This window comes from Sapajus apella, unplaced genomic scaffold, assembly GCF_009761245.1.
Source record: "Sapajus apella isolate SASKATOON/1434 unplaced genomic scaffold, GSC_monkey_1.0 scaffold24, whole genome shotgun sequence".
In the NCBI taxonomy this organism is placed as follows: Eukaryota; Metazoa; Chordata; class Mammalia; order Primates; family Cebidae; genus Sapajus; species Sapajus apella.
The window spans coordinates 22,487,317-22,509,573 of record NW_022436964.1 but is presented as its reverse complement, the minus strand read 5'-3'; the positions used below and the strand labels follow the sequence as shown (position 1 = coordinate 22,509,573).

Here is a 22,257-nt window from a genome sequence, read left to right as displayed (position 1 = left end):
AGTAGTTTGCAACTGTAGGCTATTTCTATCGAATCAAAGAGCTACATTTATTCCAAACCACAGGAATGGAGCCAAAATGTGGTCTATCAACTCAGAATGCCAACTTTTTTGTGTATTAAAAACATGAAGGCAAAGAAAAATATGATGGGTCTGAATATCTAGGTACAGACTGAGAGACTTGTGGAATAGGGGGAAAAAAATCAGACCGGCCAGATGACGGTCATACCGTGAAAATGCCAGAGATGGCCAAAAAGAGTCTTCAAGTATGCACCGCTGGCTATGCTGCAGTGCTGTACTAAAAGGGTGAAAGAGATGAGGATTAGAAGGCGAGAAGTTATAAGAGCAAAACAGTCTTGAACTCCTTTTCACTCTGGGAATTAAAAACTCTGGCCTTTATTGGGCAATCGTGAACCTGGTCCCCGGTTACACCGACCGCTTCTTCAAGCCCAGGTCGCTAACCTCCCTCGAGACATTCCAAACCTAGGAGAAGAGAAGAGGGAGAGGGACGAGAAGTTCTGAAAACCCTTTCAGTGTGCGCGAATCCTTCCACAGTCAGGAAGCAGAGCTAGGGTTCTTTTTCTTGAGAGCTCAATTCCTGAGTTTCCCCTATTTCAGAGCCGAAGACGCGGAAGAGCCACGGAAGCGAGGCGAACGCTCAGCCGGGTCAGCACAGCTAGGAGCCGGAGGGGCCAGCTCTCCCAGTCTCCCGCGCGGTGGCATGGCCGCCAGAATCCGCTGCCCTCCCAGGCCCCGCCGAGCGCGGGAAGCGAGGGACCCGAGAGCCCAGTGCCTACGGTCGCTGTCCTACCAAAAACAAACCGCAAGAGATTTGCGCTCCCGACGCCCTCACCTTCGACCCCGCGGAGCGCACTTGCAATTGGGGCTGGCAGGGACCCACTCCCCGACACCCAGTGAGACTGGGCCCCGCACCCTGCGCCTCGCGGGGGCTGCCCAGCAGCAGCGCAGCCAGGTGAGCCCCGCGCGCGCTCCGCGCACCGAGCCCTCGGACCTGCCGGTCCAGAGAAGCTCAGCTGCTCCGGTCCCCGGCTTCCCGAGGAGCGCGGAGGACGCATCTCACCTGCTTGCCCCTGTAGAAGAGGCGCTGGCACTCGGGCCGCACGTCGAACAGCGCCCACACCCGCTCACGCAGCTCCTCAATCGTGGCTTTGCGGGACACGTCCTCAATAGTGCACGTCTTGGAGCCATCGATGGTGCGAACCTGGATCCACATCTTGGTGCCGGTAGAGGAGCCGATCCCCTTTGTCTCCCCCTGCGCTCGGGGCAGCGCGCCCCGCCCGGCCCGCGCCGCTTCCCCTGCGGCTCGGGCCCTCCGCGGCAGGCGGGCGAGCGCGCACACTGGACCGACCGGACGCCGGGCCCGAGAAGCGGCGGAGACTCTCACCCGCACGCCCGACCAGCCGAGCTAAGGAGAGACCACCGGAACCACTCTGAGAAGCTGCCGCAGCCACCGCCTCAAAAATAGAAAGAGGCCATGTCTGCGCCGCGCAGAGTGTTTACTTATAGAGCTGGAGCTCCCACATGGAGGTCACGGCGCCAAGCCAGATCTCGCGAGATCCACGCCGGGCTCCGCCTTAAAGAGGAAGCGGCCCGGGAGACGGTTACAGACCCAAGGAAAAGAAAAAGGGCTGGCGCGGAGAGGGCGGGTCGGAGGGGCGGGGCTATCAAAAGCCGTTACTTGCCCCGCTGCTTGCACCTGGCCCCTGGGCGCGCCTTCTAGCCTTTGGGTTTCGGACGGTTGCGCGGCTGCCTACACCGGCTGCAGCTTTGAGGCCTGGTTTCAGGGCTGAGGGGGCGGGTGACTCCTCGGGCCTAGCGGATATGGTTCTTTGCCTCAAAAACACACCAAAAATAAGAAACCCTGATGTGCCCTTGTATGATCCTGGAAAGGGGGCACGGGCGGGTGTGGCCTAAACTTCTGAGAAAGAACTGAAGGAAATGTGCACGCTCTACCGCGCTCAACTGGAAAGCTCCCGCCACGCCGGCTGGCGGGTCCGGTCGCCCCGGAAAGGCCCCGGGGTCCCTCCTGCCCTGCGAACACGTTTCCCGCCTGGCCGCAATGCTGCTTTTTCGCGGAAACCCGCTTCCGAAGGTTTCCCGTCGCCTGGCGGAGGCGGCAGCCCCAGGCCCATCCGCAGGCCGTGTGGGTCCCTCTGGGATTGCCTTCTCCAGCCCGCCGCGCTCTCAGCCGGCCCTCCGGCCTTGGAGGAGCCGGGGCAGCTGCGGGAAAGGCCACTCCCTAGCTCCGGACATTGCCGTTCGTAGACCTTCCGCGTTAGGGGGGCCTTTGGCCTAAGGGATTCCGAGTGTGCAGAAAACAGTTTTAAATAATGCAGAGCTACACGCCTCCGAAGAACTCCAAAGACCCTACTAGGATTAAATTCTCAGAAGTGGGCCTAAGGCAGCGCTATCTAACAGGGCTTACCCGCCCACACTTAATCCTTCCCTGCTACAGCTGAGTCAAGGAGGTGGGGGTGAGTGGGCTTATTTTAAAAGAAAATATTTCTTCTCCAGAAGAAAGAGAGCACGTAAAAGGAAATAAAGCAAGACAACTTGGACTTCGTATTTGCCAAAATTGGTAACTTGAATATTCAGATTGGTGCTAATTATTCCCATAAAGGTAGAGTATCATTTTTGTAATAAGCTAACGAACAGCTAAAATAATTACAAGCATAGACAAGGCCAGTAATGTATTATTCAAAAGAAGGAAAGGGCCGGGCGCAGTGGCTAAGGCCTGTAATCCCAGCTTTGAGAGGCCGAGGCGGGTGCATCACTTGAGGTCAGGAGATCCAGACCAGCCTGGCCAACATGATGAAACCCCTACTAAAAATACAAGAAAACTATCGCCGGGCATGATGGCGGGTGCCTGTAGTTCCAGCTACTTTGGAGGCTGAGACAGGAGAATCGCTTGAATCCGGGAGGCGGAGTCTGCAGTGAGCGGAGATCACGCCATTGCACTCCAGTCTGGGCGATAGAGTGAGACTCCGTCCCCCGACCAAAAAAAAGAAAAGAAAAGATGGCCCAACACAGGAGAGACAGAAAAAATGAACTGCACATAGGTATTTTGGGTTTCTGCCCCTGTGAATATTTCAGTCACCTAGAACCTCTAAATATAATTCACTTGCCTGCTCCTATTTTAATTGAAGCAAATATTGAGTAATTATTACTTAAGTAAATGAGATATTGAAGTTGGTGCAAAAGTAATTGCGGTTTGTCATTGCTTTCAACGGTAAAAACCTCAATTATTTTTGCACCAACTAAATTTGCCTAAAGCACACTTACTACCTACCCCAATAAGGCAAAACTACTTACTAATATAAAATTATGCTATGGCCTTGTGGAGTTACGTTAAGATTTTTTTTTTTAAGTTCCTTCTCACACACACAAAAAATACAATCTAGTTGAGATAAGATTTAACAAAAATAAAACATTAAAGAATAATTTAGTATTAAACACTCTGATGTTGCCACAAACCATGATTAGAGTTGAGAAAAGGGGAACGAGAATGACCTGGAAGCTTAAAGGTAGCTGTACAACTTGACACGAGTTATGTGATACATGGCAGTAGCAGGCAGCATTTAAATATTCAGTTCTTGGATTGAGATAGACCAGAATTGTAATCCCAGTTTTACTGCTTGCTTAAAATGTGATCTTGTACAAATTACTTCCTCAATTTCCTCAGTGTAAAATGGTGCTTGAAATACCTAATGAATGTAAAGTGTTTGCATACTGTCCCTTAGTAGTACACAATAAATTATTTTAGTGCCGTTGTTATGGAGATTTAGATAAACGGAGTATGCCCAAAGAGGAAAGAGTGCTTAAACATAGACAAAAAGTAGAGAATGATTGACTAAATAGAGTAGGGCAGTGTGTGAAAATTAACTTTCAAAGCAGATGATTTTTGTGGGCCCCAGGGAAAAACTAACATTTTTAAGGAGTAGATGGTTCTATTAATATGGATTTGGAATAATAGCAAAAGGAATCTGGACAGATGCCTTAGAAAAAAGGTAAGGGAGAGTGAGATGACAAGAACTTACTGTCAGAAAGTTTAGGGAAGAGGCAATTGTGAGAGTTTTATTGAAATTAGTAGTGGTAAGTAGGAGAGGAGAAAATGTATTCCAGAAAATTAATCCTATAAAACTTGTAGGATTGTGGCTATGAAGGATGAGGAAAATGGAACGTTGAGAATAGGTCCCAAGTTTCTAGTTTAGGAGATTTAAATTGATGGCTTGGGCAGATGGTGATGCTCTGAACTTGAAGAGGAGGCAAGTTGGGAAAATGCAATGAGTTCCAAACGAGCTGTGTTGCATTTGAAATGCATCTAAAATATAGCATCTGTCTAGCTGGAGATGTCTAACTGACCACTGGAAATAGACGTTTGAAATAGGAACGTTCTTAAAGAGGGACTTGTTAAGACCTCCTGCACACACTCATGAGATTTATCTTTCTTAATGTGTTGGAGCTTTAATGGAAAACTCTGGTGGGGTACAGGGGTGTGGGAAGGCTACTGTCAAAATTAGGCACCTACTGAGATTGCATAGGATTTGTGTATAGATCCATGTAGGACTCAAAAATGATATATTTGTCCCGCAGACTAAATGAATTACATCTGGAAACATAAATCTATGTGTGCAGTAGGCAACTTAGGGTATATACAAAAAATTGCAAGTAATGATTCTATATGTAATAAAATACACCCTCCCTGTGCTTCTCCATATCTTGCTGTGTACTGTTTTCTGTCTTTGCGTACAATACTGTTGTGTGCTTAGGCATTTGCCCAGTTGTGAAAAAAGCCAGTTCTCTGACAAAAACCACAATATTAGACAGTTTTTTTTGTTTTTTTGTTTTTGTTTTTACTTTTTGCGATGGAATCTCACTCTTGCCCAGGCTGGAGTGCAGTGGTGCAATCTTGGCTCACTGCAACCTCTGCTTCCCAGGTTCAAGTGATTCTTATGCCTCAGCCTTCCCAAGTAACTGTGATTACAGGCATACAACACCATGCCTGGCTAATTTTTGTATTTTTAATAGAGACGGGGGTTTCACCATGTTGGTCAGGCTGGTCTCGAACTCCTGGCCTCCAAGGATCCACCCAGCTCAGCCTCCCAAAATGTTGGGATTACAGGAATGAGCCACTGTGCCTGGCCAAGACAGTTTTGGCACATCACGCCTTACTACCAAGTGTGTAGCTAAAACCATTTGGCTATGAACAGGGAAAAATAAAGAGAAATTATTTACATGGATGAAAAGCAAATACTGAAGTTTATACCATCAGTCATGGTCCAATATTTGTTCAAGTCAAGAGGCTAAACAGAAAAAGGCTGATTGTAGAACAAATTCCCTAATCTTATACTTCAGAATGTCTTGTTTCTCAACTACTGTCCCAAAGGCAGTAATTTATTTTTTTTTAAAATGAATTACAAGCTATCCTCTGAAGCTATGATTAATACCTTTTCATCTGCCCTTTTATGTTGGATGTCTTCCTTTGTCTTCTCCAGGGCCACTCTCTACCTGTTTGCAGTCCTAGAGTCCAAGAGTTCTTTGCAGTCCTAGAGTCCAAGAGTCCTGGTTCTTTGGACAACCTGATAGCTCAGGTGAGGAGTGGGGACCTGGGATTCTCACTAAAAACTTGTAATGTATCCCCATTTTCAATCTTATGCCTTCCTCTGCAATTTGCCTGTCTTCTGCAATTTGTCCTTTCAATAGCCGAAACTTTCTGGGAGTCTTTGAACCAATTAGTTATTTCTTCCACTGACAAGAGTGTTTAACAAAATTTATGAGGGTCTGGCGCCGGTGGTTCACACCTGTAATCCCACCATTTTGGGAGGCTGAGGTGGGAGGACCACTTGAGGTTAGGAGTTCAAGTGGCCTGGCCAACATGATGAAACCCTGTCTTCACTAAAAATACGAAAATTAGCTAGGCATGGTGGCATGTGCCTGTAATCCCAGATACTCTGGAGGCTGAGGCAGGAGAGTCCCTTGAACCCGCGAGGCAGAGGTTGCAGTGAGCTGAGATCATGTTACTGCACTCCAGCCAGGGCAACAGAGTGAGACTTTGTCTCAAAAACAAAACAAAACAACAAAATTTATTAGACTGATCCTGTACTAACCCCCAGCAGACCAGACCAAACCAGCAAGAAGTCACCTGTGCTAAGTGCTAAGTGCCACATAATAAAACTGAACTTTGAAAGGGGCTAGGTTTCAAATAAGTAAATAAATAAGCCAGGACATTCATAGCAACACAGCCACTAATCAGAGGGACCTCAGTTTACCTGAGCCTGCATGATAGGAAAGTTTACTCTAGGCCGGGTGTGGTGGTTCACACCTATAATCTCAGCACTTTGGGAGGCCAAAGTTGGGGGGATCATCTGAGGACAGGAGTTCCAGACCAGCCTGGCCAACATGGTGAAACCCCGTCTCTACCAAGAATACAAAAATTAGCTGGGTGTGGTGGCACACACCCATAGTCTCAGCTACTTGGGAGGCTGCGACAGGAGAATGGCTTGAACCCAGGAGGTGGAGGTTGAAGTGAGCTGAGATCACGCCATGCACTCTAGCCTGGGCAACAGAGCCAGAGTCTGTCTCAAAAAAAAAAAAAAAAAAAAAAAAAAAAAAGAAAAAAAAGTTCACTCTGTTTTAACCCTATAAGGAAAGTAACTTTGAAATGGCTAGTCTGCTTTCTGCTATCTTTAGCCCTTTGTGTATAAAGCCAACCCCCTCTGCTCAGCTTGGCAGAATACCCATTCTATTTTATAGAATGAGATGTTACTCAATTCCAGAATCACAAAAGAAAGACAATTAGATTTTTAAATTTGTTGTAATTTTGTGTTTTGATATCAGTTAGGGTTCAATATCCTAATGATAGGGGTTAAGATTCAACTTCCAGGTAGGTTGTCACATACAACCTAATTTTGCAAAAAATTTTAGAGATTTTATAGTAAACTACCTGTCACAGATTCTGTGAAGCAAATATTCGGAAATGGCTCAGTTTAAAAGCCTGAATCTGGCTCAAGGTCTCTCCTGCCAATATCTCATGCCAGATGGGGCCAGAACTGGAAGAACAAGGACAAGGATAGTTAGGAACTAGCTAGGTCTCTCTCAATCTCACTTTCTCTCTCTGCTTTCTCTCTCTTTCTTCCTCTCTCTGTCTGTCTGTCTCTCTCTCCTCTCTTTCATCCTTTCTTTAAGAAGTCTCAGGATCTTTCTATGTGATCTCTCTCTGTGGGCTACTTTGGGCACTCTCACAGGGGCAGTCAGACTGCTTAAATGGTGGTTGAAGACATCAAAGAAGGGTGAGAATTCTAGTGAGCAAAGTGCAAGCTGTAGGGCTTTGTATGGCCTACCTTTGAAAATCATAGTGTCATTTCTTTCTTTTTTTTTTTTTTTTTTGAGACGGGGTCTCACTCCAGTGCCCAGGCTGGAGTGCAGTGGTGTGATCTCGGCTCATTGCAACCTCTGCCTCCTGGGTTCAAGCGATTCTCCTGCCTCAGCCTCCCAAATAGCTGGAATTATAGGCATGCACCACCATGCCTGGCTTATTTGTGTATTTTTAGTAGAGATGGGGCTTCACCATGTAGCTCCTGACCTCAAGTGATCTGCCTGCCTCTGCCTCCCAAAGTGCTAGGATTACAGATGTGAGCCATGACGCCTGGCCACAGTGTCATTTCTATCATATTCTTTTGATTAAAACATTCACAAAAGCACATTTGGTTTCAAGGGGAGTGAATAGAGACCCCATGTCTCAATGGGTGGAGTGTCAAACTCACTTTGTAAGAAGAGCACTTGGGATGGAAGATATTATTGCATCCAATTTTGGAAAATAGAATCTGTAGCACAACTCTTCTATTTTTTTCCATCCTTTTTTAGTACAACCGAAGAGTTTTAAAATTATGAAATTTGGGCCAGGCATGGTGGCTCATGTCTCTAATCCCAGCACTTTGGGAGATAGAGGTAGGAGGATTGCTTGAGCCACAGACCAGTCTGTGCAACCTGCAGAGACCATGTGTCTACAAAAAATTTTTAAAAATTAGCCAGATGTGGTGATGTACATCAGTAGTCCCAGCTACTTGGGAGATTGAAGCAGGAGGATTGTTTTGAGCTCTGGAACCTCTGAGTGCAGTAAGCCATCATTGTGCCACTACATGCCAGCCTGGGTAACAGCAAGATCCCATCTCTGAAAAAAAAATTATGAAATATATCAGCCATATTTTAAAAGGTAGAGAGAATAATATAGTAAACATTCTTGTATTCACCATCTTGCTTTAGCAATAAAATATTTCAAATCCACTCTGCTTACATTTTTTCTCTCTCTTTTCCAAAGAGATAAACGTTGCCCTGAATTGGGGGTTTATTATGTCATGTGTATCTTTATACTTTTAATATATGTACATGTATTCCTAAACAATAAATTTGGGTATCTTTTAAAATTTTACATAACATGATTTTTTATAACTTTTAAACTTGCCCTTTTTTTACTGTCTTCTGAAGTGAATGAATTGAACCAAAAAAATTACTTTTTTTTTTAACCCAGTATTATTTTTCTGGGATCTGTTTGTGTTGATATGTAGCTCTAGTACAAACTTTTTCTTAAAGGGTCAGGTGGTAAATATGTCAGATTTTTCTTTCTTTCATTTCTTTTTTTCTTTTAAAGACAGGGTCTGGCTATGTTGCTTAGCCTGGGGTGCAGTAGCTATTCACAGGTGCGATCCCACTACTGATCAGCACGGCAGTTTTGACCTGTCCGTTTCTGACCTGGGCTGGTTCACCCCTCCTTAGGCAACCTGGTGGTCCCCTGCTCCCAGGAGGTCACCATATTGATGCGAAACTTAGTGCAGACACCCAATCAGCATAGCGCATTACAGCCCAGAACTCCTGGGCTCAAGTGATCCTCCCACCTCAGCCTCCCGAGTAGTTGGGACTACAGGCACGCACGACCGTGGCTGTCAATACGTCAGATTTTTAAGGCAGATCGTCTTTGTTGCAACTACTTAATTCCACAGTTCTACAAAAGCAGCTCCACTCGATATATAAATGAATAGATAAAACTTTGTTCTGACAGAACTTTTTTTTTTACAAAAATAGGTAGCAGAGTATAGGATGTGGCCTGTGGGCCACAGTTTGTTAACCCTAGTTCTGTGGCATTCATTTTTACTAATTTATAATATTCCATTGTTTCAGTGTACCGTAAGGTAATCATCCTTTCTTCTCTCTCTCTCTCTCTCTAAATGCGAAGTCTCACTCTGTGGCTAGGGTGGAGTGCAGTGGGACAATTCTAGCTCACTGCAACCTGTAACTCCTGGGCTCAAGTGATACACCCACCTTACCCTCTGAAGTAGCAAGACACACTCCACCTTGCCTAATATTTTTTTTTTTTTTTTTTTTTTTGTAGAGATGAAATCTGGCTATGTTGCCCAGGCTGGTCTTGAACTCTTGGGCTCAAGCAGTCCTCCCACTCCAGCCTCTCAAAGTGCTGGGATTATTGGCATGAGTCACCATGCCCAACCAATCATTCTCTTTTTGGTATATCTTCAGGTTGTTTCTATTTTTTTCTCTTACAAACAATGTTTTAAACATTCTTGTATATTCCACTGTGCGCAGAGTTTCTCTGGGGTAGAGATCAACAAGTAATCCATAGGCTTTTCATCTTCTAATGATGTGTTCGTGTCTTGTTTCTGCTATCCTCTCTTTTTCTTTTGGGTTACATTAAAAAATTTTTTACTATCATTTGAATGAGGCTTTTGAGCAACAGTTGAGTTAATCTGGTGTATTTCTCATATTCTTTAATTTTGTTATTTTTCATTAATTATTGAATACACAGTAGGTCATCTTTAGTCCAAAAAACATTAGGTTGAAACTAATGACTATTGCTTTTGGGTTTTGTTTGGTTGGCTGTTTTGTTTTGTTTTGTTTGAGATATGATCTTGCTGTGTGGCCCAGGTTGGAGTGCAGTGGTGTGATCATGGCTCACTGCAGCCTTAACCTCCTGGACCCAGGTGATCCTCCTGCCTCAGCCTCCGAGCTAACTGAGACTACATATGTATGCATCACACTCAGCTATTTTTAAAATTTTTATTAGAGATGAGTTCTCACTACATTTCCCAGGCTGGTCTCCATCTCCTGAGCTCAGGCAGTCCTTCTGCCTCAGTCTCCCAAAGTGTTGGGATTACAAGCATGAGCCACTGTGTCCAGCTGACTATTGCTTTTGGCAAACTTAATGAGTCCATCTTGCTCCCAATTGCATTGTCATTATAAGAGTACTTTCACTCTTTCTATTTTCTACTAACTGGTATAAGGTAATATGTAAAAAATACAACAAATTATCTAAACAATTATCCAAATAAATCCTATTATAATACAATAAAATGATGTTATTAGTAAAGCTAAACTGTTTGGCAGGCAGGCAAGGATTTCAGGCTTTGACAAAAATGCATTTATAAAAAGGTGAGCAGAATTTTTCTTGCTCTTGTTGTTACTCAAATGCTTTCACAAATTCCTGACCCCAAGTGATTTTTTTTTCCTTTTTTGAGATGGAGTCTCATTATTTCACCCAGGCTGGAGTGCAGTGGCACAGTCTCAGCTCACTGCAGCCTCTGCCTCGCAGGTTCAAGTGATTCTCCTGCCTCAGCCTCCTGAGTAGCTGGGACTACAGCTGTATGCCACCACTCCCAGGTATTTTTGTATTTTTAGTAGAGGCAGGGTTTCATTGTCTTGGCCAGGTTGGTCTCGAACTCCTGACCTCAAGTGATTCACCTGCCTCAGCCTCCCAAAGTGCTGGGATTACCTGCGTGAGCCACCAGACCCAGCCTCAAATGCTTTCCTTTGTAAACTGCAGTACAATTTATAACCTCTCAAACTCATCTCCATGCGTATCTCAGGATCTTCTGGCAGGGTATTTCTTACCTGAGATAATCTGTCAGTTATGTGGGTCTAGCCCAGACTTATTCACATAGCGACTGGATAGGGTTCTAAGAGAGCCAGTGGAAGCCTACAAGGTGTCTTGAGGTCCAAGATTGGAATTGACACAGGATCACCTCAACAGATTTTATTGGCTAAAGCAAGTCACAAGGCCAGCCCAGATTCAAGGAGAGGGAAAATTGACTCCTCCTCTTGATAGGAGGAGCTGCAAAGTCTCATTGCAAAGGAGTGTGTATATTGGGAGAGGAATAATTATGGTCATCTTTTTTTTTTTTTTTTAAGACAGAGTCTTGCTCTGTTGCCTAGGCTGGAGCGCAATGGCATGATCTCGGCTCACTGGAGCCTCCTCCTCATGGGTTCAAGCGATTCTCCTGCCTCAGCCTTCTAAGTAGCTGGGATTACAGGCACACAACACCACGGCTAGCTAATTTTGCATTTCTTTTAGTAGAGATGGGGTTTCACCATATTGGTCAGGCTGGTCTTGAACTCCTGACCTCAGATGATCCACCCGCCTCAGCCTCCCAAAGTGCTGGGATTACAGGTGTGAGCCACTGTGCCCGGCCTGGTCATCTTTATAATTAATCTAAAATACCAAATCTTCCTAATCTTAATTATAATATATTACCCATTAATAACCTTTTATAGCTTTGGTAATAATCTTGTCCTCTATTTTTCATAATCTTTCAATCCCTCATTCCACCACAGATTATTGTTATAAGTATGTTTCACACATTCGCTGGTTCAGTCTGAATTTTCTTTTTGGCTGATGCCGACGACCAGTTGATGCTGGTAAACTTTAAGCTACCTCAACCTTTGTGACTCAGTATCATTTTTTTCTAAGTCTAGCTAAGGGAAAATTAAATCCTTTCTTGAGTGACTTCTCAGACTATATCATAGTGAAAGACATTAGGGATTATCGTTTTGATTATTTAATATTCATAGTAATTGTTATGAATAGCAATTCATAAAAATAGCTTTTAAAAATCAATTTAGTGGATCCTTGAATAACACAGGTTTAAACTGCATTGGTTCACTTATATGCAGATTTCTTTTTCAATGTAACATAGATAAAAAATACAGTATTGGAGGGACTCAAAATCCATTTATATGGAGGATTGACTTCAAATATGCACAGGGCCTACAGTGGGATTTGAGCATGTGCAGATTTTGGTATACACAGGAGTCCTGGAACCGATACCCTGTAAACCCAAGGATGACTATATTTAGTTTCTTGAAACATATCACAAATAAGTACAATTTTAATAATATGGGTGAACAACAACCTAATTAAAAACAGTCTCAGTGGGAGAGGGGCAGAGAAAAAAATTGGCACATGCCCTTCACATAAGAGGACATATAAATGGCCTCCATGCCTATGAACAGATCCTAAATATCACTATCAAGGAAATGTATGTCCCACTAGAATGTACTAACGATTAGAAGGCAGATAATATTGAGTTTTAGTAAGATTATAGAGCGCCTGGGACTTTCATACATTGCTGTTGGAGTGTGAGTTGATTAAACCAAGTTGGAAACCTGCTGAATAGTTTCTACGTACCTGTTCTAGGAACAATTCTACTTGTAGCTGTACATGCAATAGAAATTAGTGCATATATCCAACAAAATAGGCACAAGAATGTTCATAACAGATTTAGTTGTAACAGGCCCAAATTGAAAACCACTTAAATGTCTACAAATAGGAGAATGGGTAAAAAGAATGTAGTATATTTACATAGTGGAATACTACATAGCAACAAAAAAAGGATGAATTACTGATACATACAACAACGTGGATTAATCTCTAAATCATTACATTGAGTTAAAAAAAACCTGGGCATGAAAAGCACATTCTGTATGATTAACTTTATATGAAGTTCAAAAATATGCAAACTTAATTCAGAGTGTTAGAAGTCAAAAACTTGGGGGGTGGAGAAACTGGTGGTATTAACTGGGAAAGGTGCAAAGGAACCTTCTAGGTGATCATAATATTCTATATTATGACCTGGGTAGTGACCACAGGGTGGTTTATATATGTAAACATTTATTGAACTATACACCTATGATTTGTTCACTTTAATGTATATATATTAAATGTTTATGCATGCCTATAATCACATAATTATATAGAGGTTCTTTTTAGAAAAATTGGACTTTTTATCTATTGATGGTATAAATGAAATCATAAATTCTATCCCTGGCCTCAAGATTGACCTGTATAGAGATATTAAAAAGAAAACAATTTCGTTCTCGTCTTTCAAGGTTTAATGAGGGTGAATACCCAGCATAAGAATTTGATGTGGAGGCCGGTGCAGTGGCTCATGCCTATAATCCCAGCACTTTGGGAGGCCCAGGCAGGCGGATCACTTGAGGTCAGGAGTATGAGACTAGCCTGGCCAACATGGGGAAACCCCATCACTACTAAAAATACAAAAATTACCCAGGAGTGGTGGCACACACCTGCAGTCCCAGCTACTCAGGAGGCTGAGGTGAGAGAATGGCTCGAACCGGGAGGCAGAGGTTGCAGTGAGCCAAGATGGTGCCTCTGTACTCCAGCCTGGGAACAGAGTGAGACTCTGTCTCAAAAAAAAAAAAAAGAATTTGATTTGGTCAAAGGTAAAAGAATAGCTAAATTTATAATCCACAATTTTCTACAGGTTCTGTAGCTAAGAATATTGATGAGAGATTGATTAGTTCTAATTTTTGAAAGGTATGGTACTGTGCATACATGAACATGCAGGCATGTATATATTATACATTCATATATGTGTGCTGTGTATATGCACACACATCGGTATGTATGAATGTGTCAACATATGTGCTATGCGTGCATGTGTGATGCATGTTTGTGCATATGCAAGCATGTGCATGCATGCAAATGTGTTTAAATTTGCGCAGGAGTAAGGAGGCATAGCTTCACACTAAGCTAGCAAATATTTTGTGAAAGTGTGCATACTTTGAGTCACCCAAAATTGAACAATTCTGCTGAAGCTTCTGTGTACTGTCATTCTAGACACACTGAAAATTTAGGGAAATGTTTAGCTTCAGATGAATTGCCCTAGGGTGTGGTGGGACACAGGGCACAGAGTCTAGGACAAGTACATCACTCCTGTATTAGGGCATTCCTAAAGTGGCAAGGTGTATAATCTCGCTGAGAAGGGTAAAGAAGCTCTTTGTGCAGAGTGAACTTTGAAGCAAGGTGGGAGCAAGTCTAGGAACTGTGGTGCTCACCCTAGGATACCCATATGAAAGGCTAATTTCTTTTTCTTTGGACTTATAGCACCAGTTCTGTGCTTTTATTTAATTTTTTTTCTCAGTTGGGCCTTTTTTTTCCACCAAGACAGGGTCTTGCTATGTTGCCCAGGCTACTCTTGAACTCCTGGGCTCAAGCCAGGAATTTAGCTTCAGCCTCCAGCCTCAGCTCCCCCAGTAGCTGGAATTATAGGTACATACCATCACACCTAGTTCTATTCTTTCTCTCTTTCTTTCTTTCTTCTTTCTTTCTTTCTTTTTTTCTTTCTTTCTTTCTCTCTCTCCCTCCCTCTCTCCCTCCCTCCCTCCCTTCTTTCTTTCTTTCTTTCTTTCTTTCTTTCTTTCTTTCTTTCTTTCTTTCTTTCTTTCTTTTTCTTTCTTTCTTTTTCTTTCTTTCTTTCTTTCTTTCTTCTTTCTTTTTCTTTCTTTCTTTCTTCTTTCCTTCTTTTCCTCCTTCCTTCCTTCCTTCCTTCCTTCTTTTCTCTTTTCTATTCTTTTCTTTCTTTCAAGATGGTGTTTCACCAGGTTGGTCATGCTGGTCTCAAACTTCTGTCCTCAGGTGATCCACCCGCCTCAGACTCCCAAAGTGCTGGATTACAGGCATGAGCCACTGCAACTGGCCAGTTCTATGCTTTCCTTACACTGTAATTCACTCTAGCTTTTTCTTAATTCTTCAGAAAACTGTTAGACATTCTTCAGCCTCATGTTAGTAGTGTTATGGGTGCAGTGGGCAGAGAATTCAGAGACAGGTTGTAAACAGCAGAGCAGCCTGACCTGCTTCACCTGTCTCCCAAAAACCAATATAACTGGAAGCACATAGTTCAGAGAGGGAAGGTGGTGATTCTAAAATTTACAAGTCCCCCCAGAAGTGAAATAAACTGAACTCCATTGCAAAGAGGTGGTTAGGAGCTATGTGACCACAGACTGCAGCATTGACAAATGCAGGAATGGATAGAGATGAACCCCTTGAGATGAGACAAGGATAGGGAAAGTAGGGAAGAGTGAGCTTGACTTATAATGTGGTTTAGGTTCTTTAATGAAGAGTCTAAAGGGACGTGTGAAAGAGAAGATAAAAAAGAATGAGACCTACTGGAGTGTGTGTGTGTGTGTGTGTGTGTGTGTGTGTGTGTGTTTGTGTGTATTGAAAATATCTGATATGTGTAATTTTTAAAAGCCAAAATAAAGAGCCAGAATGTATTTTTATTTAGCTTTCTGAGATTGAGATTTGGGAGGATAAACTGAAGCAAGATACAACTTTTTTAACAACAGAGTATTATACCTAACACGTATTCCTTGAGGATTTCTGTTATTCTGAAATTCGTAGAGCAGTGGAAGAAAAGTCATGGGTTAGGAAATGAATGTGGTTGAAATTGGCACATATCATCAATAACTTTATACAAAATCAGCAAATATGCTAAATGAATTTTAATTATCAAAAGGTCAAAAAACATAGAGAGTGAATGTAATTGAGGCAGTGAGTGTGCCATTGTATCAGATTTTGTGTTCAGTAACTTCAGATTAGCGATTCTCACACAACTACAAAAATACTGATAAACAATTTTTGTATGTCTCGTAGTTTTTTTTCATTGTTTTTTGTTTTGAGACAGGGTCTTGCTGTGTTGCCCAGGCTGGAGTGCAGTGATGCAATCACAGCTCACTGCAGCCTTGAATGCCTAGGCAGGCTCAAGCGATTCTCCCGTCTCAGCCTCCTGAGAAGCTGTAACTACAAGTGTGCACCACCATGTCCACATAATTTTTAAATTTTTAGTAGAGATGAGGTCTTGCTATGTTGCCCAAGCCAATCTTGAACTCCTGGGCTCAAGCAATCCTCCTGCCTTGGCCTCCCAAAGTGCTGGTATTATAGGCATGAGCCACCACACCTGACTGTCCTATAGTTTTGGAAAGTATGTAGACGTAGAATAGAGACCCCTGACTGTCTCCATTGAAGAATAAAGTCTAGTCAGGCCAATACTAGATATAACAGCAGTGCATGAAGGAAATATAATTCCTCTGATTTCCTTGTATCTTTTCTGGATCAGTTTTAGTCCATGGTGACTACAATGATAGCTCTAAAGAGGGCTCAGTTCTGGAGCAGTCAACTCAGCCATGGTGTTGTCATTAAAGCATCCAGACCCATGGTCATTCTACTTTCTATTGTGTATAGAACCAGTTTATTATAGACTTCAATTAATTACTTTCTGTTGTATCACTTGTAAGAAGTTTTTTCCCTTCCTTCCCTCCCTCCCCCCCACCCTCCCTCCCCCCACCTCCTTCCCTCCCTTCCTTCCTTCCTTCCTTTTTTGAGGTGGAGTCTCACTCTGTCACCTAGGCTAGAGTACAGTGGCACAATCTCAGCTCACTGCAGCCTCTACCTCCTGGGTTTAAGCAGTCTTCCTGCCTCAGTCTCTTGAGTAGCTGGGACTATAGGCATGGGCCACCACACCCGGCTAAATTTTTGTATTTTTACTAGAGATGGGGTTTTGCCATGTTGGCCAGGCTGGTCTTAAACTCCTGACCTCAGGTGATCCACCTGTCTCAGCCTTCCAAAGTACTGGGATTACAGGCGTGAGCCACCATGCATTGGCAGGCATTTATCTGTGGCTTTAAAATATTGGTGATTTAAATGCTTCAGATGTTACATTGGCTTGCTAGGGATGCCACAACAAAATACCACAAACTGGGTAGCTTAAACAGCAGAAATTTATTTTCTCATAGTTTTGGAGGCTGAAAGTCCAAGATCAGGGTGTCAGTAGGTTGGTTGTCTCCTAAGGCCTCTCTTTTAGGGTTGCAGTTGGCTGCTTGCTTTCTGTGTCCTCACACAGCCTTTTCTCTGTGCATGTGCTGTGTCTTTCTCTCGGTGTCTTTCTCTCTTCTTATAGCAACACCAATCAAATTGGATTAGGGCCACACCCCTATGTCCTCACTTAACCTTGTTACCTCATTAAAGACCTTCTCTCCAAATACAATCATACTGAGGGTTAGGACTTCAACATAATGAATTTGGGTTTGAGGGGCACGATTCAATCCACAACTGACGTCTAACTCCATTTCAGGACAGCCTGGCTTCATTCTTAAAGACTTTTTTCAGTCTTGAAGAGTCTTCTGAACTTCCCTATTTTTCTCCTTTATTTCCTATCCACAAACAAGGATCTAATTTTTGCCCATGAAGTAGGCAGCTAGAAAGACCAATGAGACATTTGTGAACTTGCAATTCTCTCATTAACTGCCTTCCTTTTTTTTTTTTTTTTTTTTGAGACGGAGTCTCACTCTGTTGCCCAGGCTGGCATGCAGTGACACGATCTTGGCTCACTACAACCTCCGCTTCCTGAGTCCAAGTGATTCTCCTGCCTCAGCCTCCTGAATAGCTGAGATAACAGGCATACACCATCACGCCTGGCTAATTTCGTATTTTTAGTGGAGACAGGATTTCTCCATGTTGGTTAGACTGCTCTCTCCACCTCAGGTGATCCGCCCACCTTGGCCTTTCAAAGTGCTGGGATTACAGGCATGAGCCATGGTACCTGGCCTTAACCACCTTACTTTTAAGATTACAGCTTACTCCCAATTATAAAGAGCAAAATACCTTAAATAAAGGATAAATTACTATTAGAAAAACGCCTGGAACAAATTTAGGAATTTAAAAATTATTTTAGCCAGATAGATCTTCAGATGGCTAAAAACTGAATGAATTATAGCCACATGTTGAATATTGAGCTTAGAAAATTCTGTTGATTTATCTAAAATAGAAATAAGATCACTGCCAAATAACAAAAAAACAACTGAATAGAAAACTGATACTGTGAGAAAGAATACTATGATCTGATAATTTTTCTGACTTGAATGTTGAAAATTAAGAATGCCTTCTATAACTTTAAGTTATAATATCATTTTTCAAACTCTAATGATGGGTTCAGACTTCGTAAAAGAGGAAGGATTCTCTGAGAGGAAGCACACCAAAACTTGCCAGCACACAAGAGGCACTTCAAATCTGCAGACAAACAGAGTGGACAACCACAGGCTTCTTCTCTTGCCTCTATACTGTGTTTATTAATAAAGCAGGAAAGCCAAGTCAAGCCAAGTTTGAAAGACAAATTGTTTCAAAACAATTTGTCTCAGCAAACTCTTTGTCTTCGAGTTTTGTGTACACCAAATATTTGTTTTCTCACTGCATACTTTTATTAATTTGAATTATTGGGTTGTCAAAGAAAAGATCTAATCTTATCTAGCTTTAGAAAGCAAAACTTTTTTTGAGACGAGGTCTCATTCTGTCACCCAGGCTGGTGTGCAGTGGCATGACCACTGCTCACTATAGTCTCGACCTCCCAGGCTTAAGCAATCCTTCCACCTCAGACTCTCGAGTAGGTGGGACTACAGGCATGTGCCACCATGTTGCAAGGTTCTTTGAACCTATTTGTCCACTTTTTTATAGTTTGAGGTCTTAGATTTATGTCTTTAATCCAGTTTTATTTGATTTTTTTGTATATGATGAGAGATAGAAGGCTAGTTTCATTCTTTTGCATATGGGTGTCTAGTTTTCCCAGCACCATTTATTGAAGAGATTGTCCTTTCCCCAATGTATGTTCTTGGCACCTTCATTGAAAATGAGTTTACTAGGCCGGGCGCGGTGGCTCAAGCCTGTAATCCCAGCACTTTGGGAGGCTGAGGCGGGTGGATCACGAGGTCAAGAGCTCGAGACCATCCTGGTCAACACGGTGAAACCCCGTCTCTACTAAAAAAAATACAAAACATTAGCTGGGCATGGTGGTGCGTGCCTGTAATCCCAGCTACTCAGGAGGCTGAGGCAGGAGAATTGCCTGAACCCAGGAGGCGGAGGTTGCGGTGAGCCAAGATCGCGCCATTGCACTCCCGCCCGGGGAAAATATGTGAAAAACCCCGTCAAAAAAAAAAAAAAGAAAATGAGTTTACTGTAGATGTACGAATTTGTTTCTGGGTTCTCTGTTCTGTTTCATTGGCCTATGTGGCTGTTTTCATGCCAACATCATGCTGTTTTAGTTACTACAGTTTTGTAGTATAATTTGAAGTCGGGTAATGTAATCCTTTCAGTTTTGTTCTTTTAGTTCAGAATCATTATCAAATGCTTTTTTAAGCATTGATTGAAATGATCATATATATTTTTTTCCTTCATTCTGTTGCTATGATCTATCACACTGATTGATTTACATAAGTTAAGCTATCCTTGCGTTCCTGGGATAAATCCTACTTGGTCGTGATGAATATTCTTTATATTTATTTATTTATCTATTTGCATATTTATTTTTTTGAGACAGGATCTCACTCTTTTGTCCAGGCTGAAGTGCCATGGTGCAAATGTAGCTTATTTTAGCCTTGACCTCCCAAGCGTAAGCAACCCTCCCACCTCAGCCTCCCAAGTAGTTGAGAACAGGCATGCACCACCATGACTAGCTAATTTTTTATTTTTTGTGGAGACAGTGTCTCTACAAAACCAAGCTGGTCTCAAACTCCTGGACTCAAGTGATCCTCTCATCTTGGTCTCCTAAAGGTAGGATTATAGGCAGGAGCCACCACACCTGGCTTGAATACTCTTTTTAATGTGTTGTTGAATTTGGTTTCTTAGCATTTTGTTGAGGATTTTTGCATCAGTGTTCATCAGGGATCTTGGCCTGTAGTTATCTTTTTAAAAAATGTGTCTTGGTTTAGTTATGATATCAGAGTAACAGTGGACTCATAGAATAAGTTTGGAAGTATTCCCTGCTTCTCTATTTTTTAAAAAAGTAGTTTGAGTAGGATTGGTAATTACCAAACATCTTAAAATGTTTGGTAAAATTCAGCAGTGAAGCTATTGGAGTCTGGGCTTTTCTTTGCTGAGACAATTTTTATTACAGCTTCGATGTCATTTCATGTTATGGGTCTGTTCAGATTTTGGATTTCTTAGTGGTTCAATTTTGGTAGGCTGTATATATCTGGATATTTATCCATTTCTTCTAGATTTTCCAATGTATTGGTATATGGTTGCTCTAGTAGCCACTAAGAACCCTTTAAATTTCTGTGGTATCAGCTGTAGAAGAGCATGTCTCCCCTTTCATCTGTGATTTTATTTATTTGGGTCTTCTCTCTTTTTTTCAGAATTAGTCTGGTTAAAGTTTTGTTGATTTTGTTCATTTCTTCAGAAAACTAACTTTTCAATTTATTGATCTTTTTAATGTTTTCTTCATTTCAGTTTCATTCATTTCTGCTCTGATCCTTATGTTTTCTTTCTTCCAGTAATTTTGGGTTTGGTTTGCTCTTGCTTTTTGTTCTTTAAGATGCATCATTAGGTTGTTTATTTGAAGTTGTTTTTTTTTTCTTTTTTGATGTAGGCACTTCTAGGTATAAAATTTTCTCTTTGTACTGTTTTGGCTGTTTCCCATAGGTTTGGTATAATTTGTTTTCATTATCATTTTTTCAAGAAATGTTTAATTTTCTTCTTAATTTCTTCATTGATCCACTGGTCATTCAGGAGCATATTGTTTAATTTCCATGTTTGTATAGTTTCCAAAATTCCTTGTTATTGATTTCTAGTTTTATTTTATTGTTGTCAAAGAGGATATATAACATAATTTCTTTTTTATTTTTTTAAGACTTGTTTTGTAGCATAACATATGGCCTATCCTTGACAGTGTTCCCTGTGCCCAACAGAAGAGTATATATTTTGCAGCCATTGGATGAAATGCTCTGGAAATATCTATTAGGTCCATTAGGTCTACAGCACAAATTAGGTTTGATGTTTTCTTGTTGATTTTCTGTCAGGATGATCTGTCCAATGTTGTAAGTTGGGTGTTGAGGTCTCCATCTATTATCATATTGGGGTCTGTTTCTTGATTTAAGGTTATCGTGAGACTGGCACGTAATGAAACAGCCAGGTGGGAAGGAGTACCCAGAGAAACTCCAAACAACTGTCTACTGGGGTGGAGCCTCAAGAGATTCATGCCATTTGCAGCAAGAAGGACACTGGCCAGCTGGCCTCTCCTCTTCCTGTGTGGAACCTGGGATTCAAATGTCAGGCAGGAAGCACTCTAACAGGGACTCTGTCCTAGAAAGAGTCCCTGTTTCCCCCTTTTCTTCTTTTTTACCCAGTAAAACTCTGCTTTACTCACCCTTCAGTCTCTCAGCCTAAATTTTTCTGGCTGTGGGACAGACAAGGACCCCATCCTTAGCTGAACTAAGGAAAAATCCTGCAACATTTTTGGCACTCAACTTGGGGCTTGAGAAGTGGTAAGTGAAATGAAAACTAAAAAACTCACTGTAGCTTCTAAGCCTTTTCATCCTCAGACTTCTGAGGGTGGGGGAAACCATGCCTCCACCTCTCATTGCTCCAGGTCTTTTCATGGCCTTTTCCTTCCTTTTTTGGGACTCACTAGTGAGCAGCAGCTACCCTCAACCCCCTACCACTCCCTGCCAGGCTTGGACATATGGCCCAAGGCACTGGTGGTGGCTGGCTGGTGTTTCCTGCCATGAGACATTGGAGCCTTCCCGTTCCCTGGCCAGGAGATTTAGCTCCATCAGAAAGTAATCAAACTTTTCTCCCTGATGGAGGAAGCACTTGCATAAGAATAAGGTTCTTCCCCAGGCAGTTTAAAACTGTTTCTTCTCTTTCCCCTTCTCTACCCCATCTGCAAGTTAACTTTTAAAGTTTTTTTTTTTTTCTTTTAGAAGAAGTTTTGCTAGGCCAGCCCCACCAACTATCACTGTTTATATTTTCCGTAAAGTTTTGGTTGTGAAATCAAGCCTCCATCTTGTTTTACATCCTGAGGGCATGGCTTGTAACTTTGGTGGCAAGGCTTTGTTTAGCAATCCTGTCTTAGGGAATAAGTTGCTTTCTGGTTTGATATCTGCATGTTTTCCTCGCACTGTCTCTGTTTCTTAAAGGGTCCCACCAAGTGCATGGGTTTTCTTCGCTTGTCTGTGTGTGTACTGTGTGTGATGTCTGTAAAAAGAGCTCTAATTAATTTGTCATAAAGAAGGATAAGCACTTATATCTAATATTTTTTAAAGGGAAGTTAAAAGCTGTGGTACCTTTCAGTTCTTATGACTTTAATCTTTAAGAAATAAAAACAGCCC

At 42.3% G+C, this 22,257-nt stretch overlaps 1 protein-coding gene across 3 annotated transcripts in view; it reads right to left on the bottom strand.

Moving 5' to 3' along the window:
- Positions 1–1,877, bottom strand: part of UHRF2 (ubiquitin like with PHD and ring finger domains 2) — a 105,930-nt gene extending 104,053 nt beyond the window's left edge. For all 3 annotated transcript variants that reach the window (XM_032291092.1, XM_032291093.1, XM_032291094.1), the window contains exon 1: positions 1,079–1,877. In XM_032291092.1, coding sequence (XP_032146983.1) covers positions 1,079–1,231 — 153 coding nt within the window. In that variant the 5' untranslated portion in view covers positions 1,232–1,877. The remainder of the gene's footprint in view (positions 1–1,078) is intronic.
- Positions 1,878–22,257: the final 20,380 nt, after the last annotated feature.